This window comes from Clupea harengus, chromosome 21 (assembly GCF_900700415.2).
Source record: "Clupea harengus chromosome 21, Ch_v2.0.2, whole genome shotgun sequence".
In the NCBI taxonomy this organism is placed as follows: Eukaryota; Metazoa; Chordata; class Actinopteri; order Clupeiformes; family Clupeidae; genus Clupea; species Clupea harengus.
In genome coordinates this window covers 16,253,171-16,271,972 of record NC_045172.1, presented here as the reverse complement: position 1 = coordinate 16,271,972, position 18,802 = coordinate 16,253,171, and the positions used below count along the sequence as shown (strand labels likewise).

At 44.8% G+C, this 18,802-nt stretch overlaps 2 protein-coding genes across 2 annotated transcripts; both read right to left on the bottom strand.

Moving 5' to 3' along the window:
* Nucleotides 1-153: 153 nt before the first annotated feature.
* LOC116218121 (GTPase IMAP family member 8-like) lies at nucleotides 154-2,107 on the bottom strand. The gene is made up of 2 exons (XM_031558338.1): nucleotides 1,517-2,107; nucleotides 154-681 (listed from the first exon to the last, which is right to left on the bottom strand). Exons 1-2 carry the CDS (start codon nucleotides 1,984-1,986, stop codon nucleotides 411-413), a joined length of 741 nt encoding a protein of 246 aa, XP_031414198.1. The 5' UTR covers nucleotides 1,987-2,107; the 3' UTR covers nucleotides 154-410.
* On the bottom strand, nucleotides 2,089-3,439 carry LOC116218141 (GTPase IMAP family member 8-like). Its single transcript, XM_042702958.1, has 3 exons — nucleotides 3,348-3,439; nucleotides 2,307-3,002; nucleotides 2,089-2,174 (listed from the first exon to the last, which is right to left on the bottom strand). The coding sequence occupies exons 1-3, from the start codon at nucleotides 3,367-3,369 to the stop codon at nucleotides 2,089-2,091; spliced, it is 804 nt and encodes a 267-aa protein (XP_042558892.1). The 5' UTR covers nucleotides 3,370-3,439.
* Nucleotides 3,440-18,802: the final 15,363 nt, after the last annotated feature.

Here is an 18,802-nt window from a genome sequence, read left to right as displayed (position 1 = left end):
TTTTATATTTGTAACACCGCTCTGCTTGCTCAGTAACCCCAAATGACAGTTAGGGCATTAAAGTATTGCATTCTGGATTGCACAGGATTTGCTATGACATTCTGATGTGCATTATCAACCACATATGTTTAAAAAAATACTGTGAACTCACTCTTGCACTTTAACAAAAACAGGTTTTTTGTTTCATTTATTGGCAACATTTTCTTGCAGAAAAAAAATGTAATGCTAAATTTTCAGGGATTTTCAACCTGTGACAACTTTCCACCACGACTAAGAGGGAACACTCAGAAATGTTCTGAACATCTTTAGATGGCAGTTTTCATTAGGAGTTGATTCATAAAATGTTTGGTGAGCACTGTAACCAACTGTGACTTGTTGCCTGTGCTGCTTATTTACAACCCATTTACCACTTAGTGACATTCTATCCCTGCGGTGTCCTGTTCACTCTCCTGACCGAGGAGCTCCACTTGTTTCGCGTGGCACTCAATCATCTCCTCCATCTGCTGGATGACCCGGTTCTGCTCCGAGCACAACACCATCATCTCCGTGTTCCTCTCCTCACTCTGCTCGAGCGCCTCCAGCAGCAGCTCGCGGTCCCACCCCGCCACCATTTCCTCCACCTTTTCTAGGAGCTCAACCACCTGCCTCTCCCCACGTCCATCCACGTCCAGTTTGTGGTACCTGGTCAAGAGAGAAGTTCACTGTACAGGTGTACAAAATATATTTAGACCCTTAAAGGCATATGTGAAGCTTTTGTTGAGATTTTAGTTTGTAAGCTTGTGATTTTTGATAATATTGTAATTTTGAAAGCGTAATGCGAAGAAAATCAGATATCTCTTCTAAATGTTCATGCGCATTGCTAATTCTTGCTGGTGTCCTAAAGGCCCTTTATAAGTTATTGTATTTTAAGGGTTAATTTCCCCATACTTACCCTGATAATAGCTCCTGTTATAGTATTATCACTAACAAGGAAAGATAAAATGGCGGCCGCACCCTCTAATGAGTAAGGTGAGTAAGCTCTGACACCATCATCATAGAAAGTATACCAGAAATGGGAAGGATTTACTAGTTATTAAGCAGGGGTCTACATAATAGTAGTGGACGGCCACATTTTACTGTCTCACTGATAGGTCACTGTGACAAGTGATGGGGTGAAACTAGGAGGAGACTTGGAGGTATAAGAAATGATGCGCTGAATTAATTATGAAATTAAGAAAACTGCCTCACATCTGTTTGCAAGCTGCAAATAAAGGTTACACCTCGCAACAAACTTTGAGACTCCTGACTCTTTTTCTAGGGATTTCCTTTGACATATGTATTGTTCTGGTTTTTAAAATGTAAAACAATTTCAACAAATAAATCCTCAACACTATCCTTAAATCATACTAGGAAAGCTAGGAGTGCACAGGAATATTTGTAAATATCTTTTTATAGTTCTTTCTGTTGTTTTTTTAGTATCAATGTTTCTCCATTTGATGTCTGCCACTGTTTGATGGACACTCACTCTCCAATTTACCTGTTCCCACACCTCTCCACCACCCAGCGCAGCGCCTTCCAGCTCTCTATGTGTTCCTCCATGCTGACCTCCTCAAAGTCATAGCCCTCTGACAGGCTGAAGAGCACCAAGGCGTTCTCCCACGGCTTTTCCCCCAGCAGCTCCAGGTTCTGCTCCAGGGCCTTCCGGTCGTTCTCCGTCAGCCCCACGGTGCTTGGGATGACCAGGAGGAAAGCCAGTGGCCCGGGGCCGCTGAGAGTCAGGCTGCGGACTAGCTCCTGTCTCACGGACTCCGACGTGTCTTCCAGGGATCGCCAATCCCAGCCGACCGTGTCGATGATGGTGAGACGACGCCCAGCCACTGACACGCACGCCCTCTGGCACACTTGCGTCTCCAGGCCGAACTCCTGATGCCCCAGGAGGGTGTTTCCGGCTGCACTCTTCCCCCCGTATTTGCCCCCCATGAGGAAGAGGTTTAAGTCTGAGGGCATGTGTGGTACTCCTGGGTAGGATAGGATAGTGATGAGGGTTGTGGGTTATAGGGATGGTATTTTATTGTAGGTAAATATTTAGGGATAAAAGGAGAGAGACAGTCAGAAAATATAGGTTCGGAGATTGATCAGCTGAACCCATGAGATCTCAGTGAAACTGTGTCTCTTCACCTTGAGACCAGGATATGCTTGAATCAAACCAGAAACCCAGGTTCCATAACTGTAACCACTACTGCTCTGTCAAGATGTTTTTACTGTGACATAAAGTGCTATGGGGCTATGGATTGTGTGTGTGAGTGTGTGTGTGTGTGTGCACTCACCTGCGAGAAGCCCTCGAAGTGTTTTCCTCCTCTTTTCTGTCCTCTGCAACCGCCTCCTTGCTCTCTCCCCCACCTCTCTTCTTCTCCTCTCCACCTCTTGTGAGATCTCATCATCCATCTCAAAGCACCTCCCACCCTGAGCAGCAACCATCTCCTCTATCTTCTCCAGCAGAACCTCCACCTGGTGCCCATCGCCCCAGTTCTTGTTGTCCATCACGTGGTACCTGTTCCCGCACAGTCTCATAAGCTCCCTAACCTCTTTGTGGATGAGGGTCTCGATGTCGGTGTCCCCCAGTGCATCTCCCCCCGTGATGAGCACGATGGTGTGGCCCCAGACGCTCTCGATTGGGTACTCCAGAAGCTCCTCGACCAGCCACTCTTTGCCCCGAATCGTCTCCAGTGGGATGACCATGAGCAGCGCGTGCGGTCCCGGCGGGCACAGAGACAGGTTGTCACTCAAACGCCTTTGTATGGTCTCCAGGGACTCCAGGGGGAAATAGCGGCCCCTCCAGGCGGGGACCTCCACCACGGTGACCTTCCTGCCAAAGACGACACCTTCCTGGCTTACGCACTCCTCAGTTGTGGCTCCAAACACATCGCGGCGGCCCAAGATGGTGTTTCCTGTTGAACTCTTGCCTGAGTATCGGCTGCCCATGAGGACTATCCTCATCTGAGATAAGACATTGCTTCCCCCTGCTGGCAAACATAGTATAGTCGGTCAGAACAGGTTAGTAGGGTATTTACAGATGCCCGCAACTATTGTGCCACACCTACTTTCAAACATTACATTTCAAAAAGAATATTTTTTTGTATGCCTTATTTGTTTTTAAATAGATAATACTACGTGTACTGCAGCAGCCGTATTTAATCATCTATTTAATCATTTAATCATCATCTTCTCCTAGTCTGCTGTTAGAAAACTATAATCACCCAAACAAATGGTAATATCAGTTAGTTAAAATATAACCTTGACATCTTCACATTCTTATTAATCATTGCCTCAATCAACGTGTCTCAAAGGTGTGTTATCAAGGAACCTACCATGACTTGCAGTGTCTGTCATTGGAGGATCACTTCTTTTGACTGCAATGAGGGGGGAAAAAAATCACTTCTTATTCAATCCCTACCTAAGTATCACTACATGAGTGCATAGCTTGAATACATACTAATGTGTGTTTTTAGACAAGGTGTGTCTGGCCTTTAATGGCGTGCTGACCTTGGATTTCATTCTGGCTTGTTGGGAGAAGAGGCGTTTATGCTTTTATGAGTGTTGGAGTTTGCTCCTGTGCGTTGTGGCACTGTGCCAACTCCATTCAATTCCTCCTCTGAGCAAACACTCAGGCCGGCTCTTTAATCAAGCCTGGTATCGAGGGGCCTGCCGGTATGCTGCACAGTAAATGTCACAAACACATTTGCCTTCCAAACATCAATTTAGAAAATAATTAAATTAGATTCCACTGGATGAAAGACAATCTCTGTGTTCCGCACTCCTATCTTTGATCTCATCAGTTGTCAATTTTCAATCAATCATTTTAGTGCCCTGATTGACAGAATGCCAAAGTTCTTCTATTGATGTGTTATGACCTAAAATGACTATGGTAACTGCATTCTCTCACACATACACCGTTCATGCCAGCATGCCGTCCTTTACAACATAGTTAGTGCTGATAAATGATTGAAACTCTCTCTCACAAACACACACACACACAAACATGCATACATATGTGCACACAGACATGCAGACAAGCAGAAAGACAGAGAGAGAGCCATTCTCACACACACACACACACACGCACACGCACACGCACACGCACACGCACACGCACACGCACACGCACACACACACACACACACACACACACACACACACACACACACACACACACACACACACACAGGCTCTACATAGGCACAGAGCTATGACCTTTTGGCATCAGGTCAGATTTGTATTTCTCACAAATGACCTAATCATAATAATGACAACATTAACATGGCTAGAGCCTGTCGAGCTCCTAAAATTGAGTACCTCAAAGCCCTAAACAAAATGGGACACAGAATCATCACATATTTGCCATTTGTAATCACTTTTTAATGCTACGGATCATCCCCGAGATTCTGTCATATTCTCCCTGCCAATCCGGCATACTGACAGAACCACAACAACTAACATTACAAAGTAAACAGAGATAACATTTTATCATGTGATGGGTTATATACAGTATACTCTGAGTGCTTCATTTGGATTGAGTCAGCGTATGGTGCCACCTTGAGGAGGGCTGTCTCAGTGACAGTGTGTCAGAAGATGGAGGGTGGACCCTGGACCCTGGACCCTGGCCTGGGGCTGGCTTGGCAGTGAGAGCCCCTGACATGCAGTGGGGTAGCTGGCCTGTGGCCTGAACAGGAGGGCAGCTCTCTCCTCCTCGCAGTTGTGTAACGGCGTTTGGTTGGGATTAATGCAGCTCAAACACCCAGTCTAATCTATCTGCCGCGACGAGCCGGGGGGGTTGGGATGGGGGGGTTCTGAAGACGCTGCATGGAGAAAATTTTTGTGTGTGTGAGTGTGTGTGTGTGTATTTCTGTATGTGTGTATTTATGTATGTGTTTGTGTGTGTGTGTACATCTTTTGGCAGAGGGCCAACACACCCTCTTCTTTAAATAATGGTGTGTGCTTGTGCTGAGGAACAGGAAGGAAATCCCAGGAGCGAACAGTTGGCAGATTGCTGTGAATGAGATGTGAAGCTTTGTGATATTGCTTTCATAAACCCGGAGAAATGGAGACCTATCAGTGTCTGCAACCCTTAAATAGCTGAATTCATGTCAGGGGCACCTTACCAAAAAATATTCACCTTTGACACATTTTGATTATACTAGTCATAGGCTGTGTTGGACTAAGGCGAGCACATAGACAAATCATGTAGTAACAAGAAAATGCAGTCAGCTTCCTATCATAGGACCCTTTCATATGCTAGTCCTCCCTCCATTTGCAGTCGACAACATATCAGAAGGAGAAAGTCAGTCATGTAATCTACAGTCACAATCTGAAGTCTAGATTTTACGGACCACAGCAGTAAAACTGACAAGTATATGAATATACTTAGGTCCACTCGACATCGTCATCATAACCATCATAATCATAATATCAACGACAACAGGGGGATGTCACCGAGGCCCACTGAATTGTTTGGAATGGGCGGCATTCCCTCCAAAACAAAATGAGGATTACGCTTTTGGATAATCCCCCCGGCTCCACATTGTAAGCCCTTTGTCTGATATTAACATGCTCTGGAATTGCTTTAGGATTGGACAAGGGCCTAAAAGCATCAGCAAGATAGCTATGTTGACCAATTCAATTAGATTTGGATGTTTGCCACACCCACACATACTCACAAACACGGGGAAAAAAAACCTTAAAACAATGAATGCCATAGGGATAATACAGTGCAATTTTCTCAGTGTAAGATCTCAGTGGAATACATTAGGCGAACTGTCACTGCACAGTGTGACATCCACAGGGACCATTTTTCACTTTGTTTGATTGAAAATCAAATTAGACTTTCGAAGATTGACTTCATTGTGTGCGAGGCATGCAGCGCATTTGTTTTTGAGACTACAAATCCCTTAGTGCATTATTTGCTTCCTTGTGCATGTCTTAATTAAATACTTACGCATACAGACATCCCGTGTCACATAAAATACATGTTTTCATTTTTAGCATTTCAAAGGTAGTTGATAGTGAGAGGAAAATGGCTTTGCTGTTTGTGTGACACACCATTAGGGAAAGGCCTTAAACATGAGTCAAGTGGAAATGCATGCAAGCAGACGTCGACTGGATACTGGTCCATTAAACATTTTAAATTCAGGGAACTTGTCTGACTGTGTCTCTGTTGTAATACATTTGCGATATCAACTTTATTCACCCCCAAAAGCTTTGGATTACTCTGTAAACATATTTATTCCCACAAATTATTCAGTGGCAGAGAAAACAGTACACAGAGAACAGTGCTGAAAATTATGTAGAGAAAAAAAGGATCTAGTGGGAATCTACTTTGTAATTTAATGAGAAATTAACCTTCTAACAAAGTGCAAAAACTGTGGTATAGTAAACAAGCAACAAGCATTCTGTGGATCTTGTTTTTGAAATGGCACCCAGAGGCAGTGGTGTAGTGGTCCCTGGAGAAGTGGGTATACTCTTCATTTTGCAATTTTTTTAAGCAGCCCATACAGCACAGGATAAACGCCCTGTTTTGAGAAGTGGGTATACGCAATGCTGACTGATTAATAAGTGGGTATACTCCGTATACCTGCGTATACCCTGGACTACACCACTGCCTACAGGCTACTCCAGCTGCAGTCCAGGACAAGATCATGATCTCATCGCCTCTGCTGACGCTGTTCATATCCTCAGCGTGCTGGCCGGTTCTTGCGTGGTGTCAGTGGTGGGGGTGTGAGAGTGGGGGCGACGGAACAGTTTTCAATTAAAACCCGTCCACTCAGACGTGGGGATTGGAGCTCCGTCAGGACGAGCTGTGGGCTTCGCCGCTGTGTGCCGCGGGGGGATTAAGCACGCAGGCCTGCTTAATCTTGGCCTCAGATTAAACGCATTCTCTGTGCGCAAGCACACCCAGGGCCGGCCGGCGCCAACAAGTAGCTGGGTGCTGGATTAAAAAAATAAATAAATAAAACGAACAAGAAAAAAGGAGAAAAAAAATGCAGTTTGGTTTGTGATCTGTTATTTTTTTTTTCAAGTGTTGTGATTACACTTCTATTTGAAGATGTAAGCATGTATTTGTAAAGATGTATTTTTTTCATCCATTAACTTCTTATACGTTATCCCTCATACTTATTGACATATCATTTCCATAATACCTCAACTGTGTCATTTTAAAAGTAAGAAGGGGCTGATGGCCACTCCTCCACCATTTTCTGGCGAGGGCACTTATCCTGCTCCAGGGGGAGTGCACTGATACTGGATCAGATAGCTTAGCCTAATGTTAATCTCCGTTATTTTGACCCTGTAGAGCAAAACTGATCTGAGATACACACATCAGGGCAACTTCAGCCACGTCCTGCGGGATTCCCCTTTGCCCTCGACGCTGGCAGTGTTTACAGCACCAGAGGACCATAAACGAAGTCACGTTTTCATACAGTCTCAACCGCAGAGCCAGGGGAGTGTGTGTGTGTGTGGGGGGAGGGTTGATCTTCTATCCTATCAGAACAGAAGCCTTGTTTATGCCCTTTTATACAGCATTTTATCTGAACATAAAAAGTCACCATAATATATTAAACACACCAAAGACACGCTGACACATAGTTCAGTCTGTCATATACACCCTAAGAGCCCATAATCTATGACCTCTCTGGGAGCATAAGGTCCCTGTCGAAGACCATAGGTCACTCATTCAATGTGGTTTATGCACCAAGTGACAGAGGCCTTTATTATGGCGCAGGAATGAGCCGTAAATTACCCACAGTTCCTGCCCGCTAAACCTTGACCTACGTGGGGCAGAGAGACCCTGTGATTTAAAACACTGGCTGGCCTGTCCCCTGCTCTGAGCTTGTGCGGATAGGACACCTTTCCTATCACTGTGACACACTCAGAGACACACAGGTCTGTACTCAGATCAGGTTCTTTACACCTGAAGTGTAATCTTCCTTGGCCTTGAAATTGACTCTTTTTTTTTTTACTTGCCAAAAGTGAAAACCAAAAAGTGCCTGCACCATACTCCCTGTGATTTATTGTTTTTACTTTAAGATGTGACTTTACTATTTCCATGTGTTAAATATATTGAATTTATTGCAATATTGTGATGCTTTATAAAGCCTCCAAAAGAAGCCACTTAGTAGAGCTTTCCATGTGGAAACTCTTGGGAAAGTCATGTAACTCATGGTATAGTAAAACCTCACTGAGCAGATGTAGGTCAGCGTGGTCAATATGTTCCAGTATGGTTGCATATGTGCCTTCTTCTCTTTAAGGAGAGCAACCTGAAGTGGAGGCTGAGCACTCACAGAGGACGTGTGGGACTCTGCCATAGCAGAACTGGGACAGGAAACGTGTTCAGCTTGTTTGTGTACGCTCTGTGTTATTTACCTGAGTCCAGATGCTTCTCAGCTTGAAGGAGGCTCATGTGTAGAGGAGCCAACCCTCTGGAGAGAAAGAGAGAGAGAGAGAGAGCGAGAGAGAGAGAGTGAGAGAGAGAGAGCGTGCGAGAGAGAGAGAGCACGCGCGAGAGAGAGAGTTCTGAGCACATGCTCAAACTAACACACACTTCTCACACCCCTTCCCGCCTTCAGAGTTCTCATAACATCTGTCTGGAGTGCATCTGTTTGACTGTAAAAGCTCTCTCACTCTCTCTTACACACACACACACACACACACACACACACACACACACACACACACACACATACACACATACATTTACCTATATATTTACAAGGTAAATTTACTGTGTACAGCATGTACTACATATCGTATACTGTAAGGTGTACATTTTACCAGCAAGTGTGCTCCCTTGGATAAGCCACACACAAGCACACACACACACTTAACCTATCACTAAATCTCAGCCAGGAGAGCACTATGTGAAATAATGGCAAGGCCTGGCATGAAGCACACGCATCTATTACAGTGGCTTATGTGATCTGCTAATCTGGATCACTTTTTCAATCCCTTGTGCAAATGGAGCGCTAATCAAGGTCCATTTGCTGCCCAGAGCCAGGATAATATATTGTAGGATCATGTGTGTGGTCGCACTTCAGATGACAATCACCACAGTGGCAGATTGAGAAATGTTGAGAGGTTGTACAGATAAAATAGTCCAAGTCCTCCACATCTGGGATGTGAACTAAATCTAACACCCTTTTTGTCTGCTTCAAATAATTGTGTCCGTGTGTAGTAACATTATTCAGATGGTACCTGTTAGCTCTACAAGGTCATGATTTAAAAAACTGTTCACATTAAAATGGCATTGTTTTAAAGACATTTTGTACAGAAGTTCAGTATTTACAGAACTTGAAGTGTACTGAAATTGAGAAACTGAGGTATGCTGAAATATTGAGGTAATTTGATGCAAGCAATTACCCTGCATGAGCCCCGTAAATCTCATGAACCAAATTAAAATGGTACAGCTTTATCCTTGTGTGCATAGTTGCCTTAACGCCCTCTCTTTCTCTCTCGTTCTCTTCCCTCTTACGTAAATTATCTCCTACCATCTTCCTCTCTCCATGCATTATCTTATCTTCCCTGTAGAGGACGCTCTGTACCCAACGGTTGTCTTTGTCTTCGCCTGGCTCTGCCACACACCTTGCAGTCACGACTGAGCTGCTGTTGTATGGGCCTTTGGGCATCTTGGAAATTACCCCTGTACCTCGGCACTCAGTCTGTGGAATGTACTGAGCTCACATCCCGCCGCCATTGTGTCAGAGAAAGCGGATTTTGTGGCTTTATCAGCTTTACAAGAGTAATGCTGTAAGCAGCGAGGGCTTCCTCTGAAGAAGCCTGACCTGGATCGCTGCCAGAGGGCCTCTGATTCGCAGCTCCGCCGAGTCGAGTTGTAACAAAAGCAGGCAATTAGCACCATCCCACTTGCTCTTTAATTAATTTTCTGCTTTCTTTATTCTGTTTGCCTGAAATAGATCTAAATATACAGCTAACTGCACACCCGCTCATTACGACAATGTGCAATTTGCAACTTCTATTCCGAGATAAGCCCCTAGAAAGAATCATTACGTGGATTACACTTGGTTTATCCACCTCGTGCAGTGTGCGTGTATGTGACATACATTTGTTTGGTTTGCTGGTGTGTGTGTGTCTGCAGTGGCAGACTGGAACAATAATAATTCAGGCCGGTAATTTTACTCCATCCCCTTCCCTGGCCCACCAGACCGCTCATTTGAACCCTATTTGCTGGTCACTGCTTATAGGCTAACCCTATGTGCTGCCACCAGAAAAATATTCTATATCTTAAAAATAACAATATTTTACATGTAAATAATCGTGTTAGTTTGCCATATCTTAAGATTGTGCAACATGCTTTCTTGAAATGTCTTAATCATTTATTCATTACGGTATTCTTTATTTGGATCCCGATTACCTTTCACAAAGCGGTCGTTAGTCTTCCTGGGGTCCACACACTTCATTCAAATTGATTCAGATCTGTTCAGACTGCCTGAACTCACTTCAGTTCAGCTAAAAATCTATCCTATTCTATTTTATTTGCAGGTTATTTTAGGGTGAAACACATCAGTCTTTTCAAGTCATCTCTTTCCATTGACACATCAAGGGCCTCAAAGCAGAGCCTTTCATTGACGTGTGGCTGATTCGCGTGCTTGAATGTTACTGGGTCTTAAACCGTTCGCTCCATTCATGCATAAATATCATTAACCTGAAATGTTAACCCACAAAGAGCAAGACAGAGAGACGCCTCTGGACACCCAATGGCCCCCTTTTTTACTGAATATTAGTATTTACAGGGATCGGAGTATTTACAGTGCCTCCATTATCCTTAAAGCAGCAGTAAGGAATTTTTGGTCTGAAACTGGCGAGCTAACTGCCTAAAAGTCATGCACTTTGCAAACACCACGAAAAGCCAGGTGGCACTGATAAAAGCTTGCTACTTTTGACAATATAGCGGGCATTGCCACTAGTGGGAATGACAAGTCATTTATCCGTCCTTCACACGACTGCATCCCAGCAAAATTAATTCCAAGATGATACCAAAACTAGTTTCCTCAAACATACCTCAAAAAGTGGAAAATTGTTAGTTGCATAGTTTTAAGTTTGTGTGAGTTTGATAGCTAACAGGTTTTTTGTTAAGACTCCTTTATGTATGATACACTTGAATGTGGAGTCGTTTTTTTCTATGACTTTTGCTCTAAGTCTTAATAACATGACTATGTCAATTCTTGCCTGGATGTGAATGAAAGGCTTCAAAATGCCAACAGCATTATATGTTATATCCATGTCATAATGTGCTCTATAGACTCGCAAAATGTCACATGGAACTAGATTCCAGTCTCCAGGGCTCCATAATGCTCTTGAAGCCATGGTGCAGGCACTCCCGGAGGTATGTTCACAAACACTCATCGACTGGAAAAATAATCGTTGTGAAAAGAAATGCTAGACAGCGAGGATTGATTGAAGGTTTTTCTGCATTGTGACACTTTTCTTTTGTTTAGTGCCATTTTGGTCTTTTGTTTGGGTTCCGTCTTCGATTCCCACAGAGCAGTAATACTAACTGTTGCCATCACACAGTCATAAGAACTGATTGGTCTTTATTTGCATGATTTGTTTTCACCCATGAGATTTTCATATATCACATCAAGCCTGTGGAGCGCATCTGTTAGTCAGCCTGCATTCAGGTCATGGCTACATATGGACCTTTGCCTACAGAAAGAGATCTATTGAGCTGATTAAATGAAGATATGTAATGTAATGTGAAGGGAATATTGTCATGCAGAACATCAGGGTCTGAACAATATATGTCATGTTACACAAGCAAAGAATCATAGGTTGTCACTTCAATGTTGTATTAAGAGCCATGATAACATTCAAAGGTCAAAAACTACGAGAGAGTGGTAAATTCCAAGAGCTGAGATGCATCCAGTATTAGATATTCTAGATAGAGTGTATATCCAGCTCTTTCGCAGTACCTCCTGGCTTCTAGATGGTTCTACAAATGGGCATTTTGCTCCTGGTGTACTGTGCCATTTATGAATGGGGCACAGTTGCTGTTCTGGCGGCTGGGATGTGTCGGGAGTAGAAAATGGAGAAGCTTAGAGTGCAGACACGCACACATGCCGCCTGGCCACACAAGATGTGCATTAACTAAAAAGCTGTGTGCCATCTTGGAAGTACATCACAACGAGAGATTCTTCTACCTAGTGCCTGAAAAACCTTTCAAAACAGGCCGCATTTATTATTTAAACCCCTGCGGCCAAAGAGATGGTACAGAGTGGAGAACTTTACCATATTTTGTCATACCTCAAAGGGATAGTGACATAGAAGTCTGCTTGGAAAAAAAACTTTTTGACAGTGGACAGGCACACTCCATAGATTACCAGAGTATGGGTGTTACATACATTTTTTTATAGGCTGATAATCCCGATGAGCCAGTCAACATGCAACCTAGCAGTCAATTTCAACACTGATAAAATTAGAACAAGACAGCATCCATTTGTCCATCCAGCTTTCTATCTGTCCATCTATCCACGTTTTTTAATGTTTACAATATCTTGACATCCAGTATCCAGTACAACAACATGGATTTTGATATGACTTATGGCTGTGACTATAGTTTCAGATAGTGAATGGGTGAATGTTGCTCCCAGCATGTTGCAAAGCCAAACAGGGCTTATGGCTCAGGCAAAAATGTTTCCTTCAGATAAAATAAAATAAAATAATATAATTGCTCCCCATTTTAAAACCATTGTATTTTTGCGAGGAGTATTACAAAGATTCTTTCCTTGATTTTTTTTCTTTCCATACATTGCTGAGACATGTTATCTTTCCATGCATCAGGACCCCACAACTAGACATCATTATCTCAACATCTCCCCTAATAGCCAGTACACCGCTAACACACCCACCAACCTAATTTTCAAGACGCCGACAAAAAAGGAGACACGTGATGTTTTGGTTCTCAACAGGCTCAACTTCAGGATGCCTTACAGACGAAAAAGCACCAGGCAGCTTTCCCCCAAGAGACCCCCTAACAAGTTTAAACCAATTAAATGGAGATGGGGCATTTTGGCTACTCAGGACAGCCTCCGTTGTGGCAGCTCTGTTGGAACGGCCTCTGATTTGAATGTGTCTTTCTGATAACCTGGCAAAGCCTTCTGCAGTAATTGTAAATAACGTTTTTTTTTTTTTTTTTTAAGGTTTTTTTTAGCATTGATTTTTTATCTCCACTGCTGAGGCCACAGCTTGTTTTTGCTCTGTGCACCACAGGTGGAGAGAGAGAGAGAGAGAGAGAGAGAGAGAGTCTGATGATGATGACTTTAATAATAGTGTTATTCCTTTTCAAAGTGCTTCTGCATTGTGCAAGGAATGGCTTTATGATAAGCAAAGAATTGTATTTTCAATGCTTTGCTGAAATACATGCGTGCGTCATTTGTTCCCATAGTAGAGAATCAAGTTTGTCTGCATTGATGAACTCTGGCATTTTGTGGGAAAAGCATTTGGTAGCTGAATTTTGAAATGCTATTCAATTCAATCAGTTTATTTTCAGATTGATGGAATGCTTGTCAACTTTCCCAGTTTCCTGAACATGATTGTTGATTACCGAGGTCTAGCTCTGTGGTTCTTTGGCTATGTTTTATTTGAGGTTCGGAACATTCTGTCTGACCACACACCCCCCCGACCCCCACCAACCATTTACTATTTCCTCTTGTTTGCTCTCAATCTAGATATAAATAAGAAAAAAACTAACAAACAAAGAAACAAACAAAGAACCAAACAAAGCAACCTCATTGATCTCAGGGATAACCCATCAGATGTAAAATAGATCAGGTTCATCTGATTGCCAGGGTTGATTTTTAATTATGGATGTGCCAGAGGGAGGTTCGGACCAAATTGATCCCCTTGCTGAGCAGAGAGCACTATTACTGCAATTAAGACAAATCTGTGACTCACTCCCATTACTCAGTGTTGTGGATTAATATGGGCTGTGTAAGGGAGAACAGGTGACATAGTGCATCCTCTAACATTGCGCTCCAATATTGTGCGTGCTGTAGTTTGTCTTTTGATTGAGCATTAGTTATCGTTTATCTGTGTGTTATTTCTTTCCAGAACTTTCTTTCCTTAATGACCATGAAGACCAAGTTTGGTCTAGCCCCCTAGAAATGATTAAATATAGCTCAGGCCAAGTTCGTATCTAATGTATTTTATGGAGGGGAACAGATGGATGGGAATGTATTTGGTTTATTACTCATACTCTGCCACTATCTACTTAAGCAGCCATCTTTTTCGGGAACCAGACAGTATGCGCAACAGTTGCCTAGTAACAGTTGAGATTTAATTCACATCTCGGCTAATGTCTAATGATGAGATTTGATGGTACATTTGAGAAAGTATATCAGAGCCACAAGTTTTGATCATTCTAGGTTAAAACTTTATTGCGAGTCTAGAATCAGATAAAGACTACACAATGACACTGTCACTGAGCTTACAAGACTGTCTAAGTATTTGTAATATCTAGACCTGTTTTAATGACTCGGCTGCTGCCAGCCATAAGTCTTGTTCATTAATTCCTGCACTCTACATTGTCACACCATTGAAGTGTTTGGTTTTTACGCTTGAAGCTTGGCAGAGAGATAAATACAACACGTCATGTTTTGCAATATTTCATTCTGAAACAACCTGTCCTGTGTTTTTGTTTGCCCCACTAATGAACATTTCGAGTTGTATGAGCTGTCACAGCAAGGCAACGCAAATGTCCTAATTTGATGCCTGCTCCAAGCGAGGCAATGAATACTTTATAGCATTCTCTGTGTAAAGATGTCCCAGAGGGTAACTCCATCACAGTGTTCTCCGGTCCCTTCATAACACGCCAGGCAATGGAGAAGGCTCCAGAGAGAAGTCTCCTCTATCTCCTCAACTCATGGAAGCTTCCGGAACTCAGCTGGAGACAGAATGTAAGGGACGGGGGGGATTATTTTTATAAAGCATGACGCAGCGAACAAAAGTATCATGATGGTATGATTTATATTTTATGAGGTATAACGTCTCGGTTACTTACGTAACCTCGGTTCCTTAAGCAGGAACCAGATATAACAGTATGGTACATGACGTCAGTCATGGGGTACAAATCGAAGCATTTATCTATTCACGCCTGAAAGGCCGCGAGATCTGTCAGCGCGCGCTCCTGGCCCCGCCTGCCAGGAGTACTATAATATCATTACGCGCCCTCAGATCTGCCTTGGAAAGAAACTGAGCAAGACAATCAATCCAAGGTAACACTGTACACGCCAACTTTGTTATATCTGGTTCCTGCTTAAGGAACCGAGGTTACGTAAATAACCGAGACGTTCCTTATCGCAGTTCACTGCGATATAACAGTATGGGACCCTATACATTCCCGCGTGATAATACAGTGGCAGCCAATTACACACACCAGCTTTACTGAAGCCTTTGCCCTCATAGAGGTTCATACGGCCGCTGGCGGTGAACATATTAACAGGGCAACCTTTGTCATAGGTGGCAAGGATCGCGATCCTGCGCCTGTAGGAAACCACCCTGGAGTGTTTCATGTGCAACAAACATGTAGACACCGATGAACACACTTATCATATACATCGTTCTCAGGTCAGGGGATTCAGAGATCGCTTGCCTGCAGAACACCATGAATTTAACAGGGCCACCTTTATCACAGGCGACAGGGATCAGTGATCCTGCGCCCGTAAGAAAACCCTGGGATGTTTCATGTGCAACATAACATGTAGACACTAATGAACACACTTATCATATATATCGTTCTCAGGCCAAGGGATTCAGAGATCGCTTGCCCGCAGAACGCTATGAAGAAAACTAGGTTCAGCCACATCTAACATATATAATCTAATGAAAGTGTGGCGAGAACTCCAGCTTGCAGCTTTGCAAATATCTTCCACTGAGACGCCCTTTAGTAAGGCCCAGGAAGACGAGACCTCCCGCGTAGAGTGCGCATGCAACTTCTCCGGGGGATCTAAAGACAAGCTCTTATAAGACAACACGATAGCCTCTACTATCCAACGGGAGAGGCTCGGTTTTGATAGAGGTCTGCCTTTTGCGCGTGCACCGAAGCACACGAATAGCTGATCTGACTGTCTGAAAGCTCTAGTGCGCTCTGCGTAACAGCGGAGAGCGCGCACTGGACAGAGCTTATTCAAACGTTCCTCCTCTGCTGACGCAAAAGGAGGAGGCGAGAAAACTGCCAATTCAATCACCTGATTGCGGAATGGGGTTACCACCACTTTAGGTGTGTAAGCAGCATTAGGTCGCATAACCACTCTGTCACCAGCGATCGAGAACTGAAGGCACGATGGACTGACTGACAGGGCTTGCATGTCACCAACGCGTTTTGCTGACGTTAACGCCAGCAGCAGCGCGGTCTTTAAAGAGACAAACTTTATGTCCACTGTCTCCAGGGGCTCGAACGGAGGCCCTGTGAGAGCACGTAACACCACCAGCAGATCCCAAGAGGGTATGAGGTGTCTCTCTGGCACCCTGAGCCGTCTCACCCCCGCCATAAAGCGTGACGCTGCGTGGCAGGCTGAAATGGCAGCCATGTACACTTTGAGAGTAGAAGCCGCCTTCCCCTCATCAAACAACTGCTGTAGGAATTCTAGAATAACGCCCAGCGCGCAGTTAATGGGGTCGTGCTGACGCGCAGCACACCACCGCTCAAAACTGCGCCACTTCAGCGTATACAGAGCCCGTGTTGATACAGCTCGGGCACTCTGTATTGTAGCCACTGTGGTGGCCAATACTAAGTCTTAAACTATTTTCACAATCAGAAAGTCAAGACAAAGGACGTGTTGTTCCAACGGATTTACTGTAGTACATTAAGCCACAGCAAAGAGATGTATTCCGGAAATAGATCTGCCACATTACACTCGCGCCAACATCTTTAAACCTGTAATTAGCACCTCCCATCTATGTTTTGCTTGGTTGACCAATCCAGCCAATTAAACCTGACCTCTCCATTCTGACCCTACCCAAATCAAAGACTTCCATGGTATATAATATCACACCCATTTTTACCTTAGGTCACTCCAAACTACGCCCTCTTATTTCCAATCTCTACCTCATCTGAAATGTAACCCAAAGCTAATCTTTACACTCATTCAACAGGTATCTAGTAAAACTATCCCTTATTCATATGAAAATATCCCACACCACCACCGCGTCCGACAAGCCTGACGCTATGAGCCTGCACCTTTCAGGTGCCAGGCTCTGAGACGCCACCACTCTGGATGGGGGTGCCACACTGTCCTGTCCTGTGCGCCTGCGTTAGGAGGTCTCTCCGTAGAGGCAGCTCCCAAGGCTGCTGCACTGACATATTGACCAGATCTGCCGCCCACGGCTGATTGGGCCAGTGGGGGGCTATCAATATCAATTCCCTGCCCTCGTCGGCAATCCTGCACAGCACCTGCTGGAGGAGCGGGATCGGGGGAAAAGCATATAGGGGTAGAGCTGGCCACTGGTGGCCCAGCGCGTCTATGCCTAGTGGGGGATCGTCGCCCCCTAGCGAGAACGGGCAGCAGGCGCCTTGAAAAAAAGCACCCAGATCTGACCTATCACTTGTGGGTGAAGGCACCAGTCTGCTGCTCGAGGATTGCCCCTTGATAACAGGTCCGCACCGTAGTTGAGGTGACCTGGTATATGAACTGCCCTGAGGGACAGGACGTGCCTCGCTGCCCACAGGAGCAGGCGAGCCGCCCAATGGTGTAATGACGGGGAGCGCACTCCGCTCTGGCGATTTATATACGCCAAGGTCGCAGTGTTGTCCGTCCTCACTAGTACATGCTGACCACTCAGCCTGGGCAGAAAGTGTTGTAGAGCTAGGACTACTGTTCGCAGCTCTAACACATTTATGTGAGACGCGGCCTCTGTCACAGACCAGAGACCGTTCACGCCTCTCCCTTCGCAGACAGCTCCCCAGCCTTTGGTGGAAGCGTCTGTGGTCACCACCACGCGACGCGACACTATGCCCATAGTGCCCGACGCGGCGAGAAACCAGGGGGTTCTCCAGATCGCCAGGGCTTTCCTGCATCTGGAGGACACCACTACTCTGCGATGCCTGTCTGTGACTGCGTTGAGCTTCATAGACAGGTACCATATTTAGAATGGCCGCATACGCAACATCCCCAACGGGAGCGCTATAGCGGCCGACGCCATCATCCCTAACAGGCGTTGGCAGCACAGCGACGAGACTGACTGTCCCCGTCGGAACTGGCGCACGCATGGTTTGATGGCATTTATCCGTACTTGAGACAGCCTGACCTCCATGGAGGTGGAGTCTAAAATCATACCCAGAAAATGCGTAACTTGCCTGGGGCAGAGAACGCTTTTTTCTCTGTTTATAACAAAGCCCAGTCGATACAGGTGCGCCACCACTAGATGGCCGTCCTGCACTGCTGCAGCCTTTGAATGAGAAGCAATTAACCAGTCGTCCAAATAATTGTAAACGCGTAATCCGCGTAGACGTAATGGGGCGACGGCTGCCTCTACGCACTTTGTAAATACCCTCGGCGCTAGGGACAGGCCGAATGGGAGTGCGTTGAATTGGTACGCTATTCCTCCGAACGCAAACCTCAGATATCTCCGCTGCCCCCTCATGTTTTTGAAAAAAAATGTGGGGATGCGATTGCACTGTGTGCATCGCGGGGGGAGTTGCACAAGCATGCCTGGGCACTGCGCCATCTGGGACAGGAGTTAGGACATATGATTGTGGTGCTTGTGAAAACCTGCTTACCGTGCTGGACATGATTTCCACATGTGAGCGACGGGCTGATTT